General features: G+C 40.4%; 1 protein-coding gene across 1 annotated transcript in view; it reads left to right on the forward strand.

Annotated features, from left to right (window-relative positions):
* The first annotated feature begins 479 nt into the window (after positions 1-479).
* MCM2 (minichromosome maintenance complex component 2) overlaps positions 480-23,971 on the forward strand; it is a 32,938-nt gene continuing 9,446 nt past the window's right edge. The window contains exons 1-14 of the mRNA XM_087954684.1: positions 480-598; positions 1,860-2,047; positions 7,986-8,161; positions 9,662-9,925; positions 10,908-11,127; positions 12,065-12,272; positions 13,104-13,238; positions 14,456-14,647; positions 16,313-16,406; positions 17,199-17,449; positions 17,933-18,059; positions 18,216-18,328; positions 19,277-19,519; positions 20,556-20,738. Coding sequence (XP_087810810.1) covers positions 593-598; positions 1,860-2,047; positions 7,986-8,161; positions 9,662-9,925; positions 10,908-11,127; positions 12,065-12,272; positions 13,104-13,238; positions 14,456-14,647; positions 16,313-16,406; positions 17,199-17,449; positions 17,933-18,059; positions 18,216-18,328; positions 19,277-19,519; positions 20,556-20,738 — 2,400 coding nt within the window. The 5' untranslated portion in view covers positions 480-592. The remainder of the gene's footprint in view (positions 599-1,859; positions 2,048-7,985; positions 8,162-9,661; positions 9,926-10,907; positions 11,128-12,064; positions 12,273-13,103; positions 13,239-14,455; positions 14,648-16,312; positions 16,407-17,198; positions 17,450-17,932; positions 18,060-18,215; positions 18,329-19,276; positions 19,520-20,555; positions 20,739-23,971) is intronic.

The following is a 23,971-nucleotide window of genomic DNA, read 5'->3' on the forward strand; positions in this document are numbered from 1 at the left end:
GGCAAGCCCACTATCAACGAAGGCAAACAAACCTCTCATGGCTTATTTCACCGCTTGAAAGAAATTGGGGGGAGGGGCGGGCGTGCGCCTCATAGGCGCACCTAAACCAATTCAGCGAAACGAAATGCATTCAGCGACTGGAAGGCGACCTATAATAAACATTCCCGGCCGACGAGAAACCACGAAGCTCACGTGGTGCTCTCAGAGTGTTAGACTCCCCAACTCCTCAATCAGGGACGTCGGAGCAAAGTTCCCAGCACTGTCGAGCTGCGTTTATTTCCTCTTTTTTTCACCTACTTCCTCCCAGCCTACAGCTCTCTCCGCCCCCTCGTTAATATTCATAAGATTACCCCCCCCCCGCCGTCTTTCCTCACCACCGATAGATTGCCCCGCCCCTTCGTTAATATTCATAAGAGCGCTTTAGTATCTACCTTTGGATTTACATATTCATAAGACGTTGCGTCGTGATGCCTAAAGCTTTCGCGGGCTTTTGACCACGTGACCCTTCATTCGCGCGGTATTCAGGCTCCGGTGGCGTTTGTCTTTTGAGAGGGGGGAGCTGTTGGTGGAAGAACCTCGGAAAGCAGAAGAAATGGCGGTAAGAGAACTTCTCTCACAACTAACCTGCAAATGCTTTTCTTGTATTGGTTATTTGTATTTGCGTCCCTTTTGGTGCGCCGCTTTTTTGGGGATTGTTTGGCGTCCTCTTGGGTTTTTTTTTTTTTTTTAACCTCTTAGCCGTTTGTTTCTTAGTTTTGCTGGTTCGTTTTAGAAACTGCATCTAAAACCTTTTCCAGACCTTTTGCCTGGCGGAAATTAGCAGGAGGAGTGAAATTTTAGGCACTTTTCTGTTCATTCGTGCAAATTCCTGCCCAGCCATAGACCTGGGAGGTCTGAGCTGCCCGTGTCAACCCCCTGTTTAGAAGATGGGAGTACAAAGAAATACTCTCAGGCATGGCTGTTCTGGAATTGAACCCAAAGGATCTCTCTGGAATTGAAAAGAGAGCAAAAATAAAGCGTCTCACGCAGTGCCTGCCAGGAGTAGTCAATAGGCGCTTTTCTTAGTCTGTCTCTTGCCATTCCTTTTGCATTTTAGGAAGTTAGCACCCACCCCTCTCCTAGAAAATTGAAATATCCTAGGAAATATTAAAAAGGCAGAATATTTCCCCTAAAAAGAGTAGAAACTCAAGAGCAGAAACTCACCTCAGAAGCAGAAGCTCACCCCCACCTTTGTTAATGGGTGGGCCATTAAGGCCTGGGCCAGAATACTTTACATAACAAAGATCTCCAGGTAAAGCTATAACAATTGCCAAAAGCCCTTTTCAGTGCATCATCATCCAGCAAGGCTCAACCAAGCCTGGAACTCAGGATAGCCTAGAGAGTTGCCCCTGCATAGACCAAGTCCTAGGAAAGTAAAGCTGGTCCTCGACTTATGACCACAATTGAGCCCAACATTTCTGTCATTAAGTGAGACATTGGTTAAGTGAGTTTTGCCCCCCCTGTGACAACTTTTTTTGTCATGGTTGTTAGTTGAATCACTACAGTTGATGAGTTAGTATCCCGATCATTAAGTGAATCCGGCTTCCCCATTGACTTTGCATGTCAGAAGGACGCAAGAGGGGATCACGTGACTGGGACACAGCAAAGGTCATAAATATGAACCTGTTGCCAAGCGTCTGAATTTTGATTGCATGGTCATGGGAATGCTGCAATGGTCATAACTCCGAAAAACAGTTACAAGTCAAATTTTTCAGTGACGACTTAACGGTCACTAACTGTCATGAACTGTTGTAAATCGAGGTCTAGCTGTATATTAATCAAATTCACAAGATATTTTGCACTCTTGTCTGCTGTGTTAGGATTCCTCTGAATCAAACATGGCTACCAGTCCGGTGCAGAACTCTCGGCGGGGAGAGGCCTTCACGTCCAGTCCAGGGAGAGATCTACCTCCCTTCGAGGACGAGTCTGAAGGACTCCTGGGGACAGAGGGACTCCCTGATGAAGAGGACGAAGATGGAGAGGAGTTGATTGGAGAAGGGATGGAAAGGTATGGGTCTTCCTCTGCCAAGTTCATGTTTTTACATGAAACCTCAGAATAAAAGATTTGGCACTCTGTCCAACTAGGTTCTCTTTACTTGCCTGTTTCATCAATTCAATGCTAATCAGGTTGACTTCAAAGGGGCAAATATGAAGTTTGCATTTCATACTATTAGTTGATATTGGTATGGCAGTAAATTCGTATTGCATTATGTCATATGCAGGATATTCCCACACACATTGTCATATAATCTTGATCTTTCTCATTCCTTGCTGTTATCAGCAGTAGGAAATCGGCAAATCGTTGCTCTAACAGTTAATCATGTACAGTAGTCAACTAATTGTTTAGAATTGCATTGCTTGGCTTTCCTGCCATTAAGTAAATAGTAACCATGATTTATTCCACCGTCTTGCTAATCAATCAAAGTATGCAGAGTTCCTGGGATTTGAATATTGGTGTAATGTTTGGACTAACCTGTTGACTTTTTTTCTATTGTTCACATGTATATTATGATTAGATGTTAGGTCAATTTGATTATCAGGTAGAGTTCCTCTCATTTGGAATATTTGTTTATTTAATACAATATTCTTGTTAAATAAGGATGGGAAAGCCTATAACTATTTGTAGATCTGTTACGTAACGGGAGGAGAATTTCTTCAGGGTAGGGTTTTTTATGTTTAATGTTAGATTTATTTGAAATTTGGGTCATTTTTTCCCCTTTTTTGCATACAATTTTTCCCTTTTTTTGGATTATATTCTGTTTTGCATTTTATTCTTGTTGATAAAGCAAACATAAACACAGTAAATGTGCAGGATTCCTCATTATTTTGGGAAGTAGATAGCCAATTGTGACCAAGATTATCCCGGCTTCTAAACCAGTGGTTCCCAAAGTTGGCAGTACCACCCCCTGGGGGGCAGTGGGATGACTTAGGGGGGCGATAAGAGGCAAGGGGGGATGGCAGAGGAGTGCTGGAGGTGGGCCCCTTGCAGAGCACAATTCTGCCTGGGGCTCTGTCGGCCGCTAGTCAGCTGAGCACTTCCGGTTCCAGCCTGACTTGTCCCATCACCTCCTGCACCTGCGCGTACTGTACGCTGGCAGCCACGCTAAGCCTCGTGCGTGCTGCTCTTTCCCTGTTTTTTTTTTTAAATTAAAAAAGCAGGTTTCTACTACTCTCTCCCCCACTGCAACTGTAACTCTTTTCAAATCAGATATGAACACACACATATTGTAAGTATTCTGAATTTCAGAGCAGAAATGGCAGAAGCAGAAAATTCAAAGAAGAGATGTAAACAATATAGTGTGGGATATCTGAAGTATGGATTTATACCAGCACCATCAAACCAGCAGCTGCCACAGTGCCTACTATGTGAAAAAGTATTTTCTAATGAGGCAATGAAGCCTTCCAGACTGAACGAACATTTGAAGAAGGCACATCCTGACAAGGCAGGCAAGAACCTAGCTTTTTTTCAATCACTTCATGACAAAAAGCGCCCAACATTGTCACACATGTTTTACAATGTTTCCCAACAAAACACTGATGGTTTGCGTGCATCATACAACATTTCATTACTGATTGCTAAGTCTGGACAGCCATATACTATTGGTGAAGAACTCATCCTACCAGCTATTAGTGAGGTTCTGAGTACTGTTTTGCGTAAGTCACCACATGATATAATTAAGACAATTCCTCTCAGCAACAATTCAGTGCAAAGAAGCATAGATGAAATGGCTGAGAGTGTGTAAGATATATTGTGCAGCATACTATGGACAACAGACTTTGCATTACAGCTGGATGAATCAACTTTGCCAGGCAATGAATCTTTGCTTCTTGCTTATGTGTGCTTTATTAAAGATGAAAGTTTGATTCAAGAGTTGTTATTTGCGAGGCAACTAAAAACAGATAACTAAAGGGGAGTCAATATTTCATGTTGTTGAGCAGTTTTTCAAAGACAAGGAAATTCCACTTACCAACATACTTGCTTGTGCAACTGATGGAGCGCTACAATGACTGGTCGCTACCATGGGTGTGTTGCTTACTTGAAAAAAGCAGTGCCAAATGTCTGTACCATTCACTGTGTCATTCATCGCCAACATCTGGTTGCAAACAACCTCAGTGATCACTTGCATAAGTCATTACACACTGTCATTACTGCAGTGAACACAATTAAAGTACATGCTCTCAATGATCGACTATTCCGAGAGCTCTGTGATGAGAATGATGAAGACTTTGATATTTTGTTGCTTCATACAGAACTTTGTTGGCTATCAAAAGGCAATTGTGTGAGACGCTTTTACAATCTTTTTGACACTGTTGTAGAGTTTTTTGAAGACAAGAATGCTTTGCTCAGTGATGAACTCAAAGAGATCAGGCATGATATTGCTTATTTATCAGAACTGTTTGCAAAGTTCAATGAAGTGAATTTGGAGTTGCAAGGAAATGAGGTCAATCTTATTAAGGCCAAATCTGTCATCTCTACGTTTATTTCAAAGTTAACTCTATTCAAGTGCAATATAGGCCGTCGCGAGCTATACTAATTTCCAAGCTTGTCTGAGCTAGAAGAGAAAGGTGGGATACAAGATGATGATCTGCAAGTTTTTTGTGACCATTTGGACATGCTGCATAAAGATATATCTGAGCGATATCAGGATCTTCTTTTGATGGAAATTCCAGATTGGGTGATAAATCCATTTTCAGATACTGAGGAATATGGGATACTGGAGGAACAACTATAGAGCTGCAAAATGACTGAGCTGAAGCCAAAGTTTTAGAAATCATACCAAGAGTTTTGGTTACAGAAGGAAATTTCTGATCGCTATCCTGCACTATGGACAGTGGTTAAGAAGCTCCCTGTTGCATTTCCAACATCATATTTGGTGGAACGTGGTTTCAGTGTGGTCATCTAACTTCTCTCCAAGTAAAGAAATCGACTCCAGATTACTGAATGTGGTGATTTAAGACTCCTGCTAAGTGACTTAAAACCAGACATTAAGAAACTGGTATCACTTCATCAAGCCCATCCATCGTATTAGTAACTACTTCACTGTTCAATAAATTCTTAAATTTTACTGAGTTTACTAAGTTACTAGTTACTAAGGGGCTTTGAAAACCTGGTATCACTAGATCATGTGCAACAATTTTGTTGAATTAACATTAGCTAAAAAGATTTTTAAATTGGATTTTGAATAAATGTGCAATTAATTGTTACAGTTTTGAATTTTACTGTTACTATCTTCCTTAGTGGGTTGTGCAAACCGCTATTCCGAATAATGCTATTTATAGGGGGTGCGAGGGGGGGCACTGAGGATGAGTTTGTAGCACCAAGAGGATGGTGGACTGAAAAAGTTTGGGAACCACTGTTCTACACTGTTAGAAATGCACCTGTTTTAGAACAGCAGTCCCCAAACTTTCCAGCTTGGTGGCCCAGTGCAGGAGAGGGTGTATGAGTGTCACAAGTGCCTTCTGCTCGCATGAGCAAAGCTTCATGCGCTTCCGGAGGTTGTGGGCTCCTTTTTTAGAATATATAAAGGAATTGTTTCAATTAAGGGAGAAATCAAGGGGTAGGCACTGAGCCAGATGCTTATGGGCTTCTAAAACTAAATGTGCCATTCCTATTCTAGATAATATCTACCTTGATGGAAATAGATAGATAGTTTAAAAGCCATGCCTTATATGGTGTTTCGTTCAAGTATCCAGGTACAGAACTTGAAGTCAAGTGATAATATGCCTTTTGTTGCAAACCTTCAAACTGAGAGGTGGGGTTGAAGTTCATAAGGGCTGGATTTGCACATTTAAATTGCTGTACATTCATAATTTCCATTGAAGTGTATGAAGTTATAATGGGATATGTAAAAACTACGCTTAATGGAAATGAAAGAGGCTATAGATGAAAAAATATATAGAGGAACAATTGCTGCAAGAAAAGAAGAAACTAATACCTTATAGAAAAGCCGTTGCCAACCGGTGGGCTGCGGCCCACTGGTGGTCTGCAATAATATTTTGGTGGTCCGCAGAGAAATGCCACCCCAAAACACCTCCCCAGAGCAATTAATCCAGGCTGCGGGGAACACAAGGCTGCGCCGCCCACATGGCCCGCAGGAACACTTGCATTAGGAACAACATGAGGTAGTGAGGGGAGGGGGGAAAGGGCGGAGGGGGGAACTTGCCTGGCCAAGGGGTTGCTGCTTCTGCTTCTTTCTTCTTCTGTTTTTGGCTTCACGCAAGGAAAGCAGCCAACGTCTTTCTTTCTCTCCCCCAAAACTCTGCCAGAAATGAGTCTTTGGGACCCTGCAAGGCATCCTGCTCCAAGAGGCTGCACCAGCGAAGACTCATTTCTGGTGGAGTTTGGGGGCAGAGAAAGAAAGACTTTGGCTGCTTTCCTTGTGTGCAGCCTGAGAACGGAGCTCAAAACAGGCTAGGAGTGGGGCTGCCTTGGAGGGGGGGTGTGTGTGTGAGAGGGATCTGTGGTGTGTGTGTGTGAGAGAGAGAGAGAGAACATCACTAGCCCTCCGAGGTTAGATCTCTCTCCCACCAATGTCAGCAAGCCACGTCAAGTCAAATTCACATTAGTGGTCCCCAGGATTTAAAATAATGAGTTTGGTGGTCCAAAAGGTTGGCGACCCCTGTTATAGAGAGAGTAGAGGATTAATGTAAACCATTTAGTCAGAGGAAGAAATAGCTAAGTTTAAAAAAGAAGAGAAAATATACAGCAAATTTGATGGAAATAACAAAATACTTTTCAAGAAAAAGAGAGAAAGCCTCTCACAGAGTGAATGAGATGGAAAATAAAAGTGATGATACTATTTGGGATGAAACAAGTGGGGAAAATGCTAGAAGAGGTATTTCAGAGGTTTTGATGAGAATAATACTATTACTACACTGAATGCCACATTAAATCAGTGCTGCAAATGCAAACAATTGAACAAAAAAAAATCTGAAAAGGGAGTCATAAACATTGTGAGAATGTTGAAAAATGGTAATGCTGCATGTATACATGTGTTGTGAAATTTAATATTTTTCCTCCCAAAATTTTGTCTTCCTGTTACATTCAATAGCCACAGAAAGCAACAGTATGGTACAATTGTAAGGTTTATTGAATCAAAGTTGCACTGCAGTTATTCCTTTGATATATCCTATTTAGCTCACTAATTAAAATATTTTTTTAACTTTCTTTGTTTTTATTTGGTTAATTGTTAATTTTTATTGTTTTAATATATTGTTAGCCACCCAAAGTTACATTCATGAGATGGATATCCATCTAAAATAGTTAATAAACTGGTTTAATACTTGATAGAAGCAAAGAAGCTATCTAAATAAATAATCCATCAATTCTAAAAGTTGGCTTGTAGCTCTTTGATTCAGAAAGAAAAGGAATAAGAAGTAATAGCAAACAAGATAACAAGCTGTAGAATGGAGTATCTAATGACGAAGCTCACCCACACTAAGTGCACCAAGAGTAGAAAGAGATTCTCTTTGTAATAAAAATTTCTGGCCAGCTGCATTCTGTCCATCTTGTAATGGAATATTATAACCATTTAGGAGGAGATTAGGGAGGAAACCAGCTGTTCAATCAGTCAATCAGAATAGAGCTGGAAGGGACCTTGGAGGTCTTCAAGTCCCTGGTCAAGCAGGAGACCCTATACCATTTCAGATAGGTCATTTGTCCAGTCATTTGTTAAAAACCTCCAGTGATGAAGCACCTACAGCTTACGAAGGCAAGCTGTTCCACTGGTCCTCACTATTAGAAAGTTTCTCCTTAATTCCAGGTTGCTTCTCTCCTTGATTAGTTTCCATCCATATATAGTCCATATGTGCGCTGGATTTCCTATATGCAGGGGTTGCACAACTTGTGATATCCAAATATAAATGTCAGAACTGGTGCTTTGCAAAATCAGGTACTCGGGATGCTTATGCAGTGTGATTGGTGAACAGGTTTTTTTTTTGTTCAGGGACTATCGTCCTATTCCTGAGCTTGATGTCTATGAAGCTGAAGGTTTAGCCTTGAATGATGAAGATCTGGAAGAGCTAACTGCCAGCCAAAGAGAAGCTGCAGAACGTGCAATGAGACAGAGGGACCGTGAGATGGGTCGAGGCCTAGGCCGCATGCGGAGTGGACTGCTTTATGGTACACTTTTTAATGAATGGGTAGTGATGGCTTGGTTTATACGTTACTTTAAGTCACACTTAAAACAGTTGCTGTGTCCCACAGTCACATGATTACAATTTGCAACCTTCCTGGTCATCTTTCCACAAACAAAGTCAATGAGGAAGCTGGGAAGGAAAGTTGAAAAGCTGCTCAGGTCAGTCTTCCCCACTTGTGCATCCTCCCCCAGCTCCCCTGTGCTTGCACCTCGTTTTCATGGCCACCTATACACCCTATCCCATCCAGCAGCAGCCACAGTATGCTGTGCCTCCTCCACCACCACTTTCACACCCTCCCCAAGCCTCACTACACTCATGTCACACCTTCCCCACAACTCACACCCTCTCTCCCACGGGCAGAAGCCCCCCACTGCTCTTGCACTGTATTTCCCTTTCACTCATGTACTCTTGCCTGTCTGTCAATAGCCATTTGCCAACACCTGAGACTTTCAATTTTCTGCCAGCTTCCCCATTGACTTTGGTTGTTGAAAGCCAGTAAGAAGTTATGAGGAGGTGCTTACTTAACAATCCATGATCTTCACTTAGCAATGGAAATTGGGACTTCAGGGATTGTCTAACGTAGGCACATAACATTGTGCTTTACAACTGCATTGCTTAGTGGTTGAAATTCAAACCCCAGTTGCTATCCTAGCTCAAGGACAATTTTATTTTATGGCAGTAAACCAGATTGAAATCATGGTTAACTTGTTGGTTGCGGTTGTGGTTTGAGGGTATAGACATGAAAGTGTATGGCATCCATAAAGGTCCAAGGCATGAGTACTTAAAAAAAGATTTGGTCAAATAAGTCATGAACAATTTGATTACCTATAAGACTGATTCTGATTTATTTCTTAGTAATAAAGGTCAGTCCCAAACAGCTCAGTCTTGTGAGATATGCTGAGTACTGTATATAGTTGATCATTTTAATACTTACTTTCATATATAAATGGAATGGTTTTTAATTCGTAAATCTCTCAGAGTCATTTTAGATAATGAGATGGGCAGTGTATAAATTTGATTATTAAATAAATATACATATAAATGGGATTCCTCTTAACCAAGAGTCTTCAATATGTTAAAATTACAGCGAACAATATTAAAGCAAATAAATTAAAAATGGAATGTTTAGAATGTAGCAACATTTTAAAAATTTTGCTTGACACTTGAAATAGCATTAAATCAGAAGATCCGCAGATTCCAAACTGCTATTCTCCAAATGTATTGGGATACAATTCTCATAATTTCCCAATAGGAAGTTATACATAGCCTCATAAGACATGAGCATCATGTTGAACAAGAAATTGTAGAAATCCAGTGTATTTGTGGGGTGATCATTTGGGGAAAGCTATGAAAAAAGAGGACATCCATCTAAAAGTCCTATCTCAGAGAATTGATTTAGTTTTGTTAAAAGTTCTGTGTTTATGCAACTGTCTCGATAATCCTTTTTTATTTCCTCTGCCCTTGCCCACCTTTTAAATTCTAGAGAGTGATGATGAAGATGAGGGTCGTCCTTTGCGGAAGAGGCGCCTGGCTGAACGGGCTGCTGAAGGTATGGAAGAAGAGGAGGAAGACATGATCGAAAGCATAGAGAACCTGGAAGACATGAAGGGGCATTCGGTGAGAGAATGGGTGTCCATGGCAGCTCCCCGTCTTGAGATCTACCATCGCTTCAAGAACTTCCTAAAGACCCATGTGGACGATCATGGTCACAATGTCTTCAAAGAGAGGATCAGTGACATGTGTAAAGGTACAACTGTGGGAATGCAAGAAAAGTAGTTTAGAAACCCAACAGAGTGCTAGTTTCAAATGTTTCTGGTGTTGACTCATATTGACCAGTTTCATAACTGCACTAAGCCAGTTTTCAAACTAGATTAATACATTGTAAGCCAAACCATTGTTTACAAACTCTTATTTGCTGGATTCATACAACATGCTAAACCACAAACCACATAATGGCTTAGTGCAGGGTGGGCAACTATGGCCCTTTTTATGAATTATGGACTTCAACTCCCAGAATTCCTGAGCAAGCCATGCTAGCTCAGGAATTCTGGGAGTTGAAGTCCATAATTCATAAAAGGGCCATAGTTGCCCACCCCTGGCTTAGTGTGTTGTTTGAACGTAATCATCGCTTGAGATATATTTCTTTTAATTTACATTATATCTCATACCACATGATCATAGCTGGTAGGTGACTTTTCATTAAGGTTCCTGATTGTACTAATCAGATGGATCCTAACAAACCACTTAGGACTCCTTTACAGAATAAATATAATACTTGTGGGGAATATCTCAGTTTAATTCTTTTTCCCATGGTTAGAACTATATCTGTACAGACTGCACTTTCTCTTCTTTCCCTATCCCTATACTTTTTATGTAGGTGAATTCTTAAAGAACAACTACTTAATTATTTTGAACTACAATGTCAGAAGTTACTAAAATATTGGATAGCAGGTTTCTAAGGAACACACCTATTATAGTAATACTTTATTCTTAATGTTATTTTTTTTAGCCATCATGAATAAAATTCCTTCAGTAGAAGTTGACAACTATTTTCACAACAAAAACATAGTTGTGTTTTTTTTAAAAAAAATACTGGAGGTCAAATAAGACATAAGAAGGACTGCCCTATAATGATTGCAAATATATTTTAGAAGAAACCCAATAAACTCAGCTTTTTGCATTTCTGCAGTGGTGGGCCTACGCTAAAATAAAAAGTCTTCTCTTGGCAGAGAATAAAGAGAGTGTGGTGGTGAATTATGAAGATTTGGCTGCCCGGGAACATGTCCTTGCTTACTTCCTTCCCGAAGCCCCAGCTGAGATGTTGAAGATCTTTGATGAAGCAGCCAAGGAAGTAGTAATGGCTATGTATCCCAAATATGACCGGATTGTTCAGGAAATCCATGTTCGCATCTCACATCTACCTCTGGTGGAGGAGTTACGATCACTTAGGTAAGAAGGCAGTTTAGTATTGAAGTTGGCAGCACTAACAAAACCTATCAAGGCTGTTTAATGATTTATGACCCATAGTTGATTAGGATGTAAGTGATCCAGATGATAAACTATTGAGTAGGTCTCTTGTAGCATTACTGCATCAAGGACAAAAGTGAGGAGACCTATTAAATGTTCCTCTACAGAACTAGCCTGCCAAGTCCTGAAATTGAATTACATCACATGCTTAAAATTATTTTGTTGCTCTGGAAGTATTGTAATCTCTTAAATTTCTATTTTAAAAAGTCAGGTTTCCCTTTCTGAGTGTAACCATAGGAGAAAGCCATGGTGAATTGATTGGGTATAAAGCTGCTACGTTTGTGGTCAAATCATATTCTTAATTCTTGGTTTGTTACATTTATAACCTATCATTCCTTCTGGAATTCAGGGTAATCTGTATAGCAGAGGTGTCAAACTCATGTCATCACATGACGTATTGCAACTTTTTTCCCCTTCACTAAACCGGGCATGGGCATGGCCATCGCATGATGCATCTGTCCCGCGGTCCGCAAATTTGACAGCCCTGCTGTATAGCATTCCTTCCACCAATTTAGCCCCACCACAGTGACTTGTAAGAGAGGTTGGGCTTTCTCTAGCTGAGGTTAATCCAATATTTCACTATTATATCAAGCTAATCCTATCTAGTTTGTGGTATTTACTCTGGCAGCTGGTCCTCAGGATCTCAGGTGGATACTTATTGAAGGTCATTTTTTAAGTGGGAATGTCTGAATATAAAAACTGGGATCTCCTGCTTGAAAAAGTACCTTCTATCATTGATTTAAATTCCCTCCCCCCAAACTTTTCACTTCTCAAAGTTTTGCAGAGATGTAAAAGAAATGTAGCATTCAACTATTCAAGATCCTTTAAATTTGAGCCTTGTTCCTGCTTCTTCTCATAGGCAACTACATCTAAACCAGCTTATCCGGACAAGTGGGGTTGTGACAAGCTGTACAGGGGTCCTTCCCCAGCTCAGTATGATCAAGTATAATTGTACCAAATGTGGTTTTGTCTTGGGGCCTTTCTCACAATCTCAAAACCAAGAAGTAAAACCAGGATCATGCCCGGAGTGTCAATCTGTTGGTCCCTTTGAAATCAACATGGAAGAGGTAAGCTGTGCTTGATGTGATATTAGGAAGGCCATTGTATCTTTGTTCAGACCGTTAAAACTGCATAATTCTTAGATTTTTTGGAAAGGCAGCTGCCTGATCCTTGGAAGAATTTTGCTTGCTTCAGGAACCCAGGTTGTATCCCCTGCTTTACAATAAAGAAATAGCGCTTTTCCAGGGGCTCATAAATACTAGGTTCTATGCTGTAAAATCACAGACATTCTGAATAGTTCTAACAGGCTGAAGGGAGAAAGGAAGCAACAGCCCTACCACAATAGGAAGCAATGCAGTCTCTCTGTCGGTAGGGCTGAATTAAATGAAATTATAGGACCAATTTGCCTGAGTTCATGGAGGCTTGGATATGAAAATTTGAGGCAACAAAGCAGAACCCATAGAAAGGCCCTCAGGATTGCCATGATCCTGAGCAAACTCACTTTGATTGAAAGAAGTGCGTGAGGAAGGTATGTGTTCATTTAATGCCCAGCTAAACTCCACATGAGGCTTACAAGGCTAAAATGGTTGCTAAAAAATAATAATTCAAAACAAAAACAAATGTGAAAGTTTTATGTTGAAAGATAGATTACTCTGCTGTATGTAGATTTGTGTTATATTCTGACGAGTCTCCAAGGTGCTGAGGTTTGTCCATTTGCAGCTAAATACAAGTTTGCCTGAGCTTCTGAAGTTTTTCATATGGATGTGAGGGAAAGCGGTCTTGTATAAACCTCTTTGAATCTAGTGTCTTATTTAAGGAATATGCTGAGAATGTGGGTTGCAGAGTCTTTTTTTGTGCTCCATGAAATTCGTAACTTCACGTGTTTGATGTCTCAACAGACAGTCTACCAGAACTATCAGCGCATCAAAATCCAAGAGAGTCCAGGGAAGGTGGCAGCTGGCAGGCTTCCTCGCTCAAAGGACGCCATTTTACTGGCTGACCTGGTTGACAGTTGCAAGCCAGGGGATGAGATTGTAAGTATAAGGCCCAGAAAAGCAGAAAAGGTCAGAGATTGAGGCATATTGATCACAACTTAAAAACTATCCTGGTTAGAGAATTCAGGAAAGAGCCTTAATGAAAATAAAGCTGCTTCTGGAAGAAGTATTTATTTATATTCCTTTATTATATTTACCAATAACTTAAGGCTGTAAACCATACTGTATCCAACAGATCTTTTTCTTCCTATTTTCCCCACAATAAAAATTCTGTGAGGGATATTGGGCTAAGACAGAGTGCCTGGCCCAAAGTCACCCAGCTGGCTCTGATACTAAAACTTGAATTCACAATCTATGTGGAACTTGGTTTTCTGAAGTCTACCAGAATGGCTATATTTTTTAGTTGGTGTGTAGCACATTTCAGTCTGAGTTACTTCGACTTCCCTTTTTATTTGTCTGCATGATCATCATTTCCCCTATCTTGAGATTCTCAGCTGTCAAATCAGCCCTGGATTTGATTACTTAGAAATGTGAAAGGAAGTTCCAAAGAACTAGCATCTTCCTTGGAATTGTCTCAGTCTATGTGAGGCTTTAATACAAATATGTATCAATGTACTCTATATATCCTAAAATGTTTTTTCATCTGCATTTTTAAAAAATGCTAAGACCATAATATAGAAATTCTTCCAACACATAACAATAAATGGTGTTGAATATACACGTCCTTGACTTACAATCAGTTGCTTAGCAACCATTCAACGTTATGACAGGCCTACATGTGAGCTACATACAACCCACATTCAAAATTCTGACAGTTGGGGAGACCCCCATGGTCAACTTTGAGCACTTGGCGACATGGCTGCATTTATAGCCATTTATAGCATATTGTCATCACATGACTGCATTTAATGATATTTCTGCCAAAAATCAGCATTCTAGGCCATAGTGAACCATTAGTTTCATTTAACAATTGCTGCAAAAAAGGTCATGAAATCAGGTTGATCACATGACCAACCCATTTTATGACCATCCCAACTTAACATCATGATGACCAGGCTCCATTGCAATCACAAGTTTAATGTCTACCTGTCATTAGTTTTTTTATTTATTAGTACTTCATAAATAATATGGTGGTATCTGCTTATGTTCATGCTCCTAAAACATTTCCTTTCTCCTCTTTTTGTCTGCCTTCTCCCTAAATTGTACAAATTAATTTAGTGCCAATGACTAAAGAATATCTTGCTCTTCTCCTTTAGGAGCTAACTGGAATATACCATAATAATTATGATGGCTCTTTGAATACTGCAAATGGGTTTCCAGTGTTTGCAACTGTGATCCTGGCCAATCACATCACCAAGAAAGATAATAAGGTGGCTGTTGGAGAGCTGACAGATGAGGACGTGAAAGTTATTGTAGGACTTTCTAAAGATGAGCAGATTGGAGAGAAAGTGAGTTTGAAAATCAAAATCCAAGATTCTGGTTTTCTTGTTTCCTGTTCAACAGTATGAAAGCTCCAGAGATTACTAGATAATTAGAATCTAATTACTAGATTACTACCGTAGCAGTTCTCCCTCTGTTCCAAGATGATGTCAAGGGACTGTAGGCCCTTCTGTGAAAGTATTACTATGGGATCTGTTCAGTTTGTGTTTTGTCTGCTTTGATGTATAAAATTCACGCTATCTCTACTTGGGATACATCTAAACAAATTGTTTCATGAGCAATAGGTTTTTTAGTAGAAACATTACATTACATTTTTACTAAAACAAATTATTATTGCTGTTATTATCCCCCATTACAGAGACTCTTACTATCTTACCAGACAAGAAAAATAATATTCAGAAGAGCAGTAAGCTTTAACAATTAAATCCAACTAAATTAAATCCATCCCAAAATTCAATCTCAACCACTGAAAACCCAACTGAAGAGAGGGTGTTAAATGTTTAGATGATGCTTCTCTCCTTTCTTAGTTTATATATGTAAATGTATACATATATGTATATGTATATATAGAGGGGGGGAGAGGGAGGGAGGGCAGGCTTTTCATTAGATGGTAACCACAAAATCCTTTACAAGGATGGGTCAATCAGAAGGTTTCCTCCCAAATGTCTTCAGAAGACTTGCTCATTGGCTTCCTTCATTCACAACCTGTGAAATGGAAACTTTCAAAAAGCCTCATGGGTCAGTTACAACTCAGCACTAACTTTTCTTTATCAAAGTTCCATAGCTTCTATTGGTAATACAAAACGATATATTTCTTCCAGCTAATTTCATTATTGTCCATTTTGTAAAATGCTAGCATTTAATCACAGCCGATATAATCTCCTTTTAAAAATCATCTCCTATAGGGAGACCTCCAGAAAATCCCAGTCTAGCCAGGGAAATTAAAACATTCTGGAAGGAGCGAGGCCTTCCCAGGCTGATTCCTGGTGACTTTGCTATGCAGTCATTGTAGGTTCAATAGGACTTTGCTATAAACTGTGTGCAGAATTTTAGGCAAGTGATTATTTTGACCGTATCATCATTTTTATGCATATTTTCCATCTCCAAGCTGTATATACTTGAACGTTTAGTGGATATAAGCATATCAGGTCATTTGTGTAATGAGGGAGGGTGTGGCCTGAGGAGATCAACACCCTATATCAAGGTATGCATAATTATTAGACAGCTTCTTTTTCTCAGGCAAAATGGGCCAAAAAAGAGATTTAACTGACCGAAAAGTCAAAAATTGTAAAAAGTCTTTCAGAGGGATGCAACACTTGAAATTGCTAAGATATTGGGATGTGATCAGAGAACCATCAAATGTTTTATTGCAAATTCAGGTTTGAATAATTCTGCACGCTAATAGTTGCCTAACAATTGTGCACACATAAATATTCCCCTAAGAAAACCTCACTTTTGCTTTCTTAAATATTCAGGTTTGAGGTTTATTTACATTTTGGATTGACACTGATTGTTCAATAATAAAATCAATTCCCCCAAAAAACAACTTGCCTAATAATTGTGCACACAGTATGCAATCTTTCAAGGTTTAATAGATTTCCGTTGTTGTAGTACTGTTTCACTTTTAGTGTCTCTGTTGATAAATATGTTGGCTGTGTACTTGGTTTTCCCAGATCTTTGCCAGCATTGCTCCTTCAATCTATGGGCATGAAGATATCAAAAGGGGGCTGGCTCTAGCCCTGTTTGGAGGAGAACCCAAAAACCCAGGTAAGTTGACCAAAGAACCTTGTGATCAACACTGCTTTTACGTGAAGAGCTTTAACTTGCTAGAGAGGATACCTGTATTATAGTGGAGAGAAATGGCTTGAAAAGATGGTCATCTTTTTATTTTTACAGTTGCACATTTCCCTATTAATAAGCTATTCTTCATTTCAGTAATTTATTCTGGAAAATAACAGAAATTTCTTACCACCAAAAAGTTCAAAGATAAAGCTCCCCCACTTTTATTTATGGTAGTTTGAAAATAAGTATATGTTATAAAGTATGCATACACCACATTTCCTTCTTTTCTGTCTGCCCAGTTTTGTCAGAAATTCACCTTATTCTGAAATGAGGTGGAGAGATTCTTTTGTGTTTTACTGTCCTTTGTACTGATGTCTTCTTAATCAAAATAGGAATACTTACTGAGAAGGGGAATACTAAAAAAGCAGACCATTTCTCAGTCAGCTTATTTCTTCATATAACTATACCACTTAAACTGACTACAACTCCTAGAAAGCAATCAGACCTTTTAAACTATGTAAATGAGTTTTTACTTCATATATTATGCTTTAAACCTGCCTTTCATCCAGTGAAAACAGAAAAAGCCATTTGTTGGTTCTCTTCCTTCGTTACCTAGCAGTCCTTGTTCAGAGCAACATTATGAATCCTGCCTCAGGGTCACTGGGCGAGCTTGGATGGACCATGTGATCTCAAGTCTCCCAAGTTCAAATTTAACATTTTGTCTCATTGTGCCAGCTGCAATTTGGCTCACTGTTCTTTCCATCTAAAACACTACAGGAGGAAAACACAAAGTCCGTGGAGACATCAATATGTTGCTTTGTGGCGATCCTGGCACAGCCAAGTCTCAGTTCCTCAAATATGTGGAGAAAGCAGCCAGCAGAGCGATATTCACCACTGGCCAGGGGGCTTCTGCAGTTGGTCTGACTGCCTATGTGCAGAGACATCCTGTAACCAAGGAATGGACCTTGGAGGCTGGAGCCCTGGTGCTGGCAGACAGAGGGGTGTGCTTGATAGATGAATTTGACAAGGCAAGTATTGGCTTGGAGGTATGGTGTAATTTGATCAAGCCAGATTCCAGCAGTATAAGTTGCTCTAGGTAAGACCTTGAACACAGAAAATGAAATGGAGAGAAGACAGTTTGGATTTTAGCACTTATCTAGAAAGAGTCAGTCCTGAGATTTGAAACGAAGGAAAAACTGCTCAGAATATTAAAGCTGGTGGGGGATTTGATAAGTGTGGAGGGTGCTCTTTCTCAGATTCTTTAATGTAGTGAAATCTATAAGTGAAGATACCTTGGGGAGAGTGTAGCACAGTACTGGTTAATATGCAATGGGAGAAAATTGCTTTGAAACTCAGTATTAACAATTCTAGCTGAAAGATACTTCCTGTCCTTGATAATATTGCTATATCTAGAGGCACTGAACTTCTTAAGAGCTTTAAATGCGTACATCTGATTTCTGCTTTATTATTGGAGCTGATTGGAATTTTAACATCTTTTGCTTGCTCCTCAGATGAACGATCAGGATAGGACCAGTATCCACGAAGCCATGGAACAGCAGAGCATCTCCATCTCCAAGGCTGGCATTGTCACATCTCTACAAGCTCGCTGCACTGTTATTGCTGCTGCCAACCCCATAGGTATGTGGAAGAAAAACCCACTATGGCAAAAAGTTTCACCTATTGTGTTAAATTTCCTGTTTAAAAACTTCCTGTCTTTTGGATCTGGGAAGGAACAAGAGCATGCACTGTTTTTTTGTGCGTGTGTTTTTAAAAATGCTTCTTTTCCTATTCTAGGTGGGCGCTATGACCCTTCATTGACTTTCTCGGAAAACGTTGATCTGACCGAGCCCATTATATCTCGCTTTGATATCCTGTGTGTGGTCAGGGACACTGTGGATCCTGTTCAGGTAGATTCCGCCTATCATTAGACTTAAGGAAGGTTCATGAAGGGCCTGTCATTTTAATACTGAATGAATGAAGAAGAGAGGTACATACAGATGGAATTGGCTAATACAATTGACCTCTTGCCTAGCTTGGGAAAGTACAGCTAACAGCAACACTTTGATAAGCGTATAGGCAGTGCTCGTCCTGTAACCACTGAATCAGTGACAGTTTGAAATTACAACTTTGCTGAATGAATGGTGGTTACAACCAGTCCTCATATTCTGTCCGTCCCAGCACTCCCATGGCATGTGCTTGGAATCTGTGTGTTTGGCAACCGGTTCGCACAAAGGACTGGTTGTAGCACCCTTACAATCAAAATGATCAGCATTTGCAACCTTCCTGCTGGCTTCCCCAGAAAGTCAATGAGAGAAGATGGCAGAGAAGGTCGCGAGTTGCTCGTCTCCCCAATCTGCACACTCCTCCACCATTGCACTCACACCATGCCGGCTATTTGCACAACGTTCTGGACTCACAATACACCCACTCTGTGCCTCTCTTGTACCCCCATACATCTTTGCTGTAACAACCTCACCCTTCTTCACCTGCTCCTGCCTTACCCAGCAATGGCCACTCACCTATCTGCTGGCCCGGGACTTGCAACTTTCTGATGGCTTTCTCATTGACTTTGGTTGTGGGAAGGCAGCAGGAAGCCGCCTCACCTAACAATTGTGCAACAACTGGGACTGCAGGAATTATTGCGGCTGAGCAATTTTTATGACTGCATCGCTTAAAGACAGAAATTCCAATCTCAATTGCCATCAAAAATCGAGGACTACCTGTTCTTATCAAAGATCCATCCATTTTTGAATAAGAGGCAATCTGGAGAATTAATTTTTGAGATTATCTTATAGTAAATGATATAAAATCAGTGTTTTGTATTTTTTTTTCTTTTTTTCTATTCTTTCTGGAAGGATGAGATGCTGGCTCGATTTGTTGTCAGTAGCCATATCAAGCATCACCCAAACAGCAAGGATGCAGTAAATGGAGAGTCTCAAGAGATTATCCTCCCTAATACTTATGGTGTAGAGCCCATTCCACAGGAGGTCCTGAAGAAATACATTATTTATGCAAAGGAGAAAGTCCATCCCAAACTCAACCAGATGGACCAGGACAAAGTGGCCAGGATGTACAGTGAACTCAGGAAGGAATCCATGGTAAGCTACCAAGGAGGTGGGAAATCCTATGTTTCAGAATGAGACTGTCCCCTGCAGAATCACTATATCCCTCTCACCAGTTAAATGGAGCTGGAAGAAATGTTGGTCCCAATAAATCTGAAATCTGATTCTTTTTAGAAGCAGCCAGTTCATGAAAAACTTCCCAAATCTATAAATGAGTACTGGCCTTATTAGAACCCACCCAAATAATATGTCTTCTTCTGAATTCTTTACTACTTAATTTGTCCCTGAAAGCTAGATACAATTGTTCACCAAAATATTTGCCGGTAACTATTGCATCAGTGTACATATGTGTACAACCTGTGCTAAAATTGACTTTGGGTTACGGAAACATCTAGCCTGATCTTTGGACTTTGTTCTCCCATCCTTGTGGTTGGTTGGTTGATTGGTTTCAGCTTGTCTAATAGATATGGTAGCATTTTGGCTGGATGTCAGCTCAAGAATCAAAGGAAAAAAAGGTCCCGGTTCCTGAAAAAAGAAGCAGGGGGAACAACCCCTAAAGAAGAGGCATATTCCTTATAATCTATGAAATGCACTAGTTTGCCAGCAGATGGCAGAGTCCTCCCTTAATCCTTGATGCCTTTTAAACAGACTTTTTTAGTTTTTTTTTTTTTCCTATTTACTATCTCCTGTGCGCCATTATTTAATAAGCTCCATGCAGCATTAACAGCTCCCCAGAGTAGAAATGCAGGCTGTAACTTAATGGTGTGCAATTTTGGTCAGTTTCTGAATCACTTTGTGTGGCAGAACAAGGACTACCCTCTAAAATTGGCTGAGGACAGGATCCACTATGGATAAGGTCAGACGTTTTAAAAGGTAAAGTAGATGCCTTAAGCCTGTCGGTCTTTAAGGCATCCATTGATCCTCTTGAAAGCTCCCCAGCTGCTTTTTAGGGAACGTTTAGGTGGGGCATATGGGAACATAAAAAGGATGCTGGCTAGTCACATGCCATTCTTGAGATGCCGTTTTTGTATTGCTGGAATCAATCATCAGGCCCTCTCTTTTCTTTCTGCAGGCAACTGGGAGTATCCCCATTACAGTGCGTCACATAGAGTCCATGATCCGAATGGCGGAGGCTCATGCTCGCATGCACCTGCGGGATTACGTGGTGGAGGACGATGTCAACATGGCCATCAGGGTCATGCTGGAGAGTTTCATTGACACACAGAAGTTTAGTGTTATGAGAAGCATGCGGAAGGTATGCAGAGATGTGGATCCTTTCATAGTGGTGGTGGTGGTTTCATTTGGGATTATGGAAAAATACCATGAAAACTTAAGTTTGATAGAACTCCAGTAAGGATTCAGGGAGCTGACAAGGACTCAGAAGATATACATACACACTTTTATGTACTGCACACTGTTATAGACAGTAGATTATACAGTCTTTCTATTGTCTCCTTCATTATTGTGTGTGTAGTATGTTGAAACTCATCCTAGTGAACTGGAAATTGCAGGGGAAATTACAACAATTCTCCCAAAATATCCAGAATCTCTAGGTATCCATGAAGAGTCTCTTAGGACAAGTAAAATTGTCGGCTATATTAGCAGTTTGATCTTAGAAGAGGGTGAAATCTCAAGCTGAAAGAAGAATATTATTTCTTACTTAGGAGCATTTCTTTTGGACTGTTCAAGAGATGCATAAATGCCCTGCTTGGGCCTTGATGAATCCCAGTAATGAATCCTGGAAAATGCTGCCAAATGGCAAAGAAATAGGCTATGGGCCCTGTCATCCACACCCCTGATGAATGAAATAGCTTTTGAGATGAGGGTTGGATGCTGGAGACACTAAAGTTAATATTAGAATTGGGTCAACTTGAAAGGCCTTTGATGTGATCAGGGAGATCAATTTCTAATCCACTCTTTAGGAAATTTACTGAGTGATCTCAGATCAGCCTTAGTTTGGAAGGCTAAAGTATGAATAAAGAACCATATTCATTATCCTGAAATTCTTGTGAGATTAAAACATACAATGAATGAAAAATTATGTTGTGTATTCGTGTCTAGGCAGCTTATACACAACTTTGAATCAGTTGAGTGCTTACAAAATGTGAGTACTTTAACAAAGTTTTGCCTCTTTCTTAAACATTTTAAAAGGTCCAGAAATTTGAAGAGTATTTCTTTCTCTTATGTTTCTGCCCTTCCCCATAAAAATCAAATGTAGGGGGGGAAAACCCCACTAATGCCCATCTTAGTATTTGGCAAAGTCATTTCTGTGATCCTTGCGAGTTGGGTAGGCATATGATTGGGCATTAGCCTGAGAGGAAGGAGTAAAAGGGCGGGGTGATGGTTTAGAGAGAGCAGGCAGGAGCATTTGGACAGTGATAAGTAGAGAGACAGGGTCGGAACCTGGTGTGTCCAGGGGTTGGATGCTACCGGTTTGGCACAGTTCTATAGAACTGACAGCTCAGACGAGCAGCAGACACCAAACCGATTCAGTGCAATGACCTTTTGGTCATTTGTTTGGCCCATCCGCCCACCCGGGCTTTTGGCTGTTCTTTATTTCTTGCTTTTTCAACCTCAGCTGCTTTGCGCAGCACAGCTAAGATTGAAAAAGCAGGAAAGAAGAGGCTTTTCAAACGCTGCGCAACTACACGCAGCGCTTGTCAGCTGTCCAGGCAGCACAGCTGATACCTTTTTGTAAACGTACATGCGCGCAAAGCGCGCATGCACACGCAAAATGCAACTCTCACCAAACTGGTAGTAACACCAGTTGAATCCCACCCCTGGGTGTGTCTCATCAAAAGCTGATGGGCCCAGAGCAGAGTGTCCACCTGAATTTCAGGGTTTCCATCAACAGACCCCAGGAAAGAGAGGACGGTGTTATTGCTGTCTATGAATCCTTACAGGCCTTGAGAGGCTCTGCTCCACAGATAACGAGACAGTCTTCTGAAGGGGGGCTCCAGTAAGCAATTCAGATTGTTGTTGGTTTTATCACCCTTTCTGCTATCCAGCATCATCCCTGCCTGAATTTTCGTAGTTAAATTCAATTGCTGGGCTGGTGACGGAATCCTGGAGACCACTGGGGATTTTAATCAGCTACCATGCGATGTTGAGCTTGGGGCAGTGCAGGAACTCCTAGCCTGTACGGATCTGTCCCAAGTCATTGATGGTCTAATTCAAAGCATTTTGTTTTTTACCTTTATTGTTTTTATTGGTTTTGAATTGTGTTCTATTTAATTTTATATTTTTTATGTTGTGAGCCACCTAGAGACATTTGGAGTTGGGTCTGTGTCTTAAATCAAATAAATTAAACAAAATGGGGGTAAAATTCAGTGGGATTGGTTTCTAATTCATGTTTTAAATGCGTGCTCATTCAACTAAAAAATTCCAGCTTCGAAACCTTTTCAGTTAACTGTGTATTATTATTCTATTGTTGCCTGGAGTTTGATACAAATAGGCAAACAGGCAAACAAATAAATGAAAAAGTCCTGGGAAAGTTTTTAGGGATCTTTTTTCTTTTTAACTATTCAGTAACCAAACTTTTTTTTGGAAAGCTATTTGCTCCCTTAAGATAAGAGTCAATCCTTGGAAAAACTTCTGGTGACGAGATATGGGCGAACGGAGGTGCTGAAGCTCGCTCTGTGTTTCATGCTATCTCCTCTTGCTGTTGGAGTGACCCTTAGGGGTGCACGCATCTTGTAGAGAAGTGTGCCAGTGTGGGGAGAATCAAGTCGTGGTGTGGAAAAGGCGATTCTCATCGCGACGTAGAAAAACCCTGTGGAGACCGACAAGAGACTGTCAGCAATGGCGGTCCTAAAGCCTTGATCGTTGCATACAAGAGGAAGCGAGTGAGTGACAGACTGTGGCGAACGAAGAGTGCGAGTGAAAGAATTTGCGATCCTGATTGAGCGTTGAATATTGGAGTATCTTAGTCGGAGCGAAGCCCGAAAACAGCGGCCAAAGCAGATACTTTATCTGGAGAAAAACAACTTATCATCACGAATGCCAATATTCAATCGACCCTTCTTACTTTACAAGAGTCCATGCTGAAGCTTCAGGAAATAGTGGTAAAAAATCATATCGAATCAAGAGCTGACACAAATGAACTGAAAGAAGAGATGGGAAACTTAAAGGCAGAAATGAAACTAGACATCCTAAAGCTGGATCAAAAAATTGAAACAATACAGCAAGCACTAGAAAGGAATGAATCAACAATAAAGGAGCTTGAGAAAAGAACAGAAAAAACAGAAAAGAAGCTGGAAATGGTTGGTCAGCAATTAAGAAATGTGAGTAAAGAAATGGACGACTCCTTGGTATATTTGGAAAAGGATAAAGCCGCAGCATATGTAAGATTCCAAAATATAATGGAATCCAAAGAAGAGGACTTAGAACAAGTGATGGCAGGAATATTAGCAGACCTATTGGAAAAAGATAAGGACGATATTCTGAAAGAGTTAGATGAACTATACAGAGTGAGCACAAATTATGCAA

The sequence above is a fragment of the Notechis scutatus genome, chromosome 2, assembly GCF_049901735.1.
Source record: "Notechis scutatus isolate UNSWTSFEM ecotype Mainland chromosome 2, rNotScu1.2, whole genome shotgun sequence".
Classification (NCBI taxonomy): domain Eukaryota; kingdom Metazoa; phylum Chordata; class Lepidosauria; order Squamata; family Elapidae; genus Notechis; species Notechis scutatus.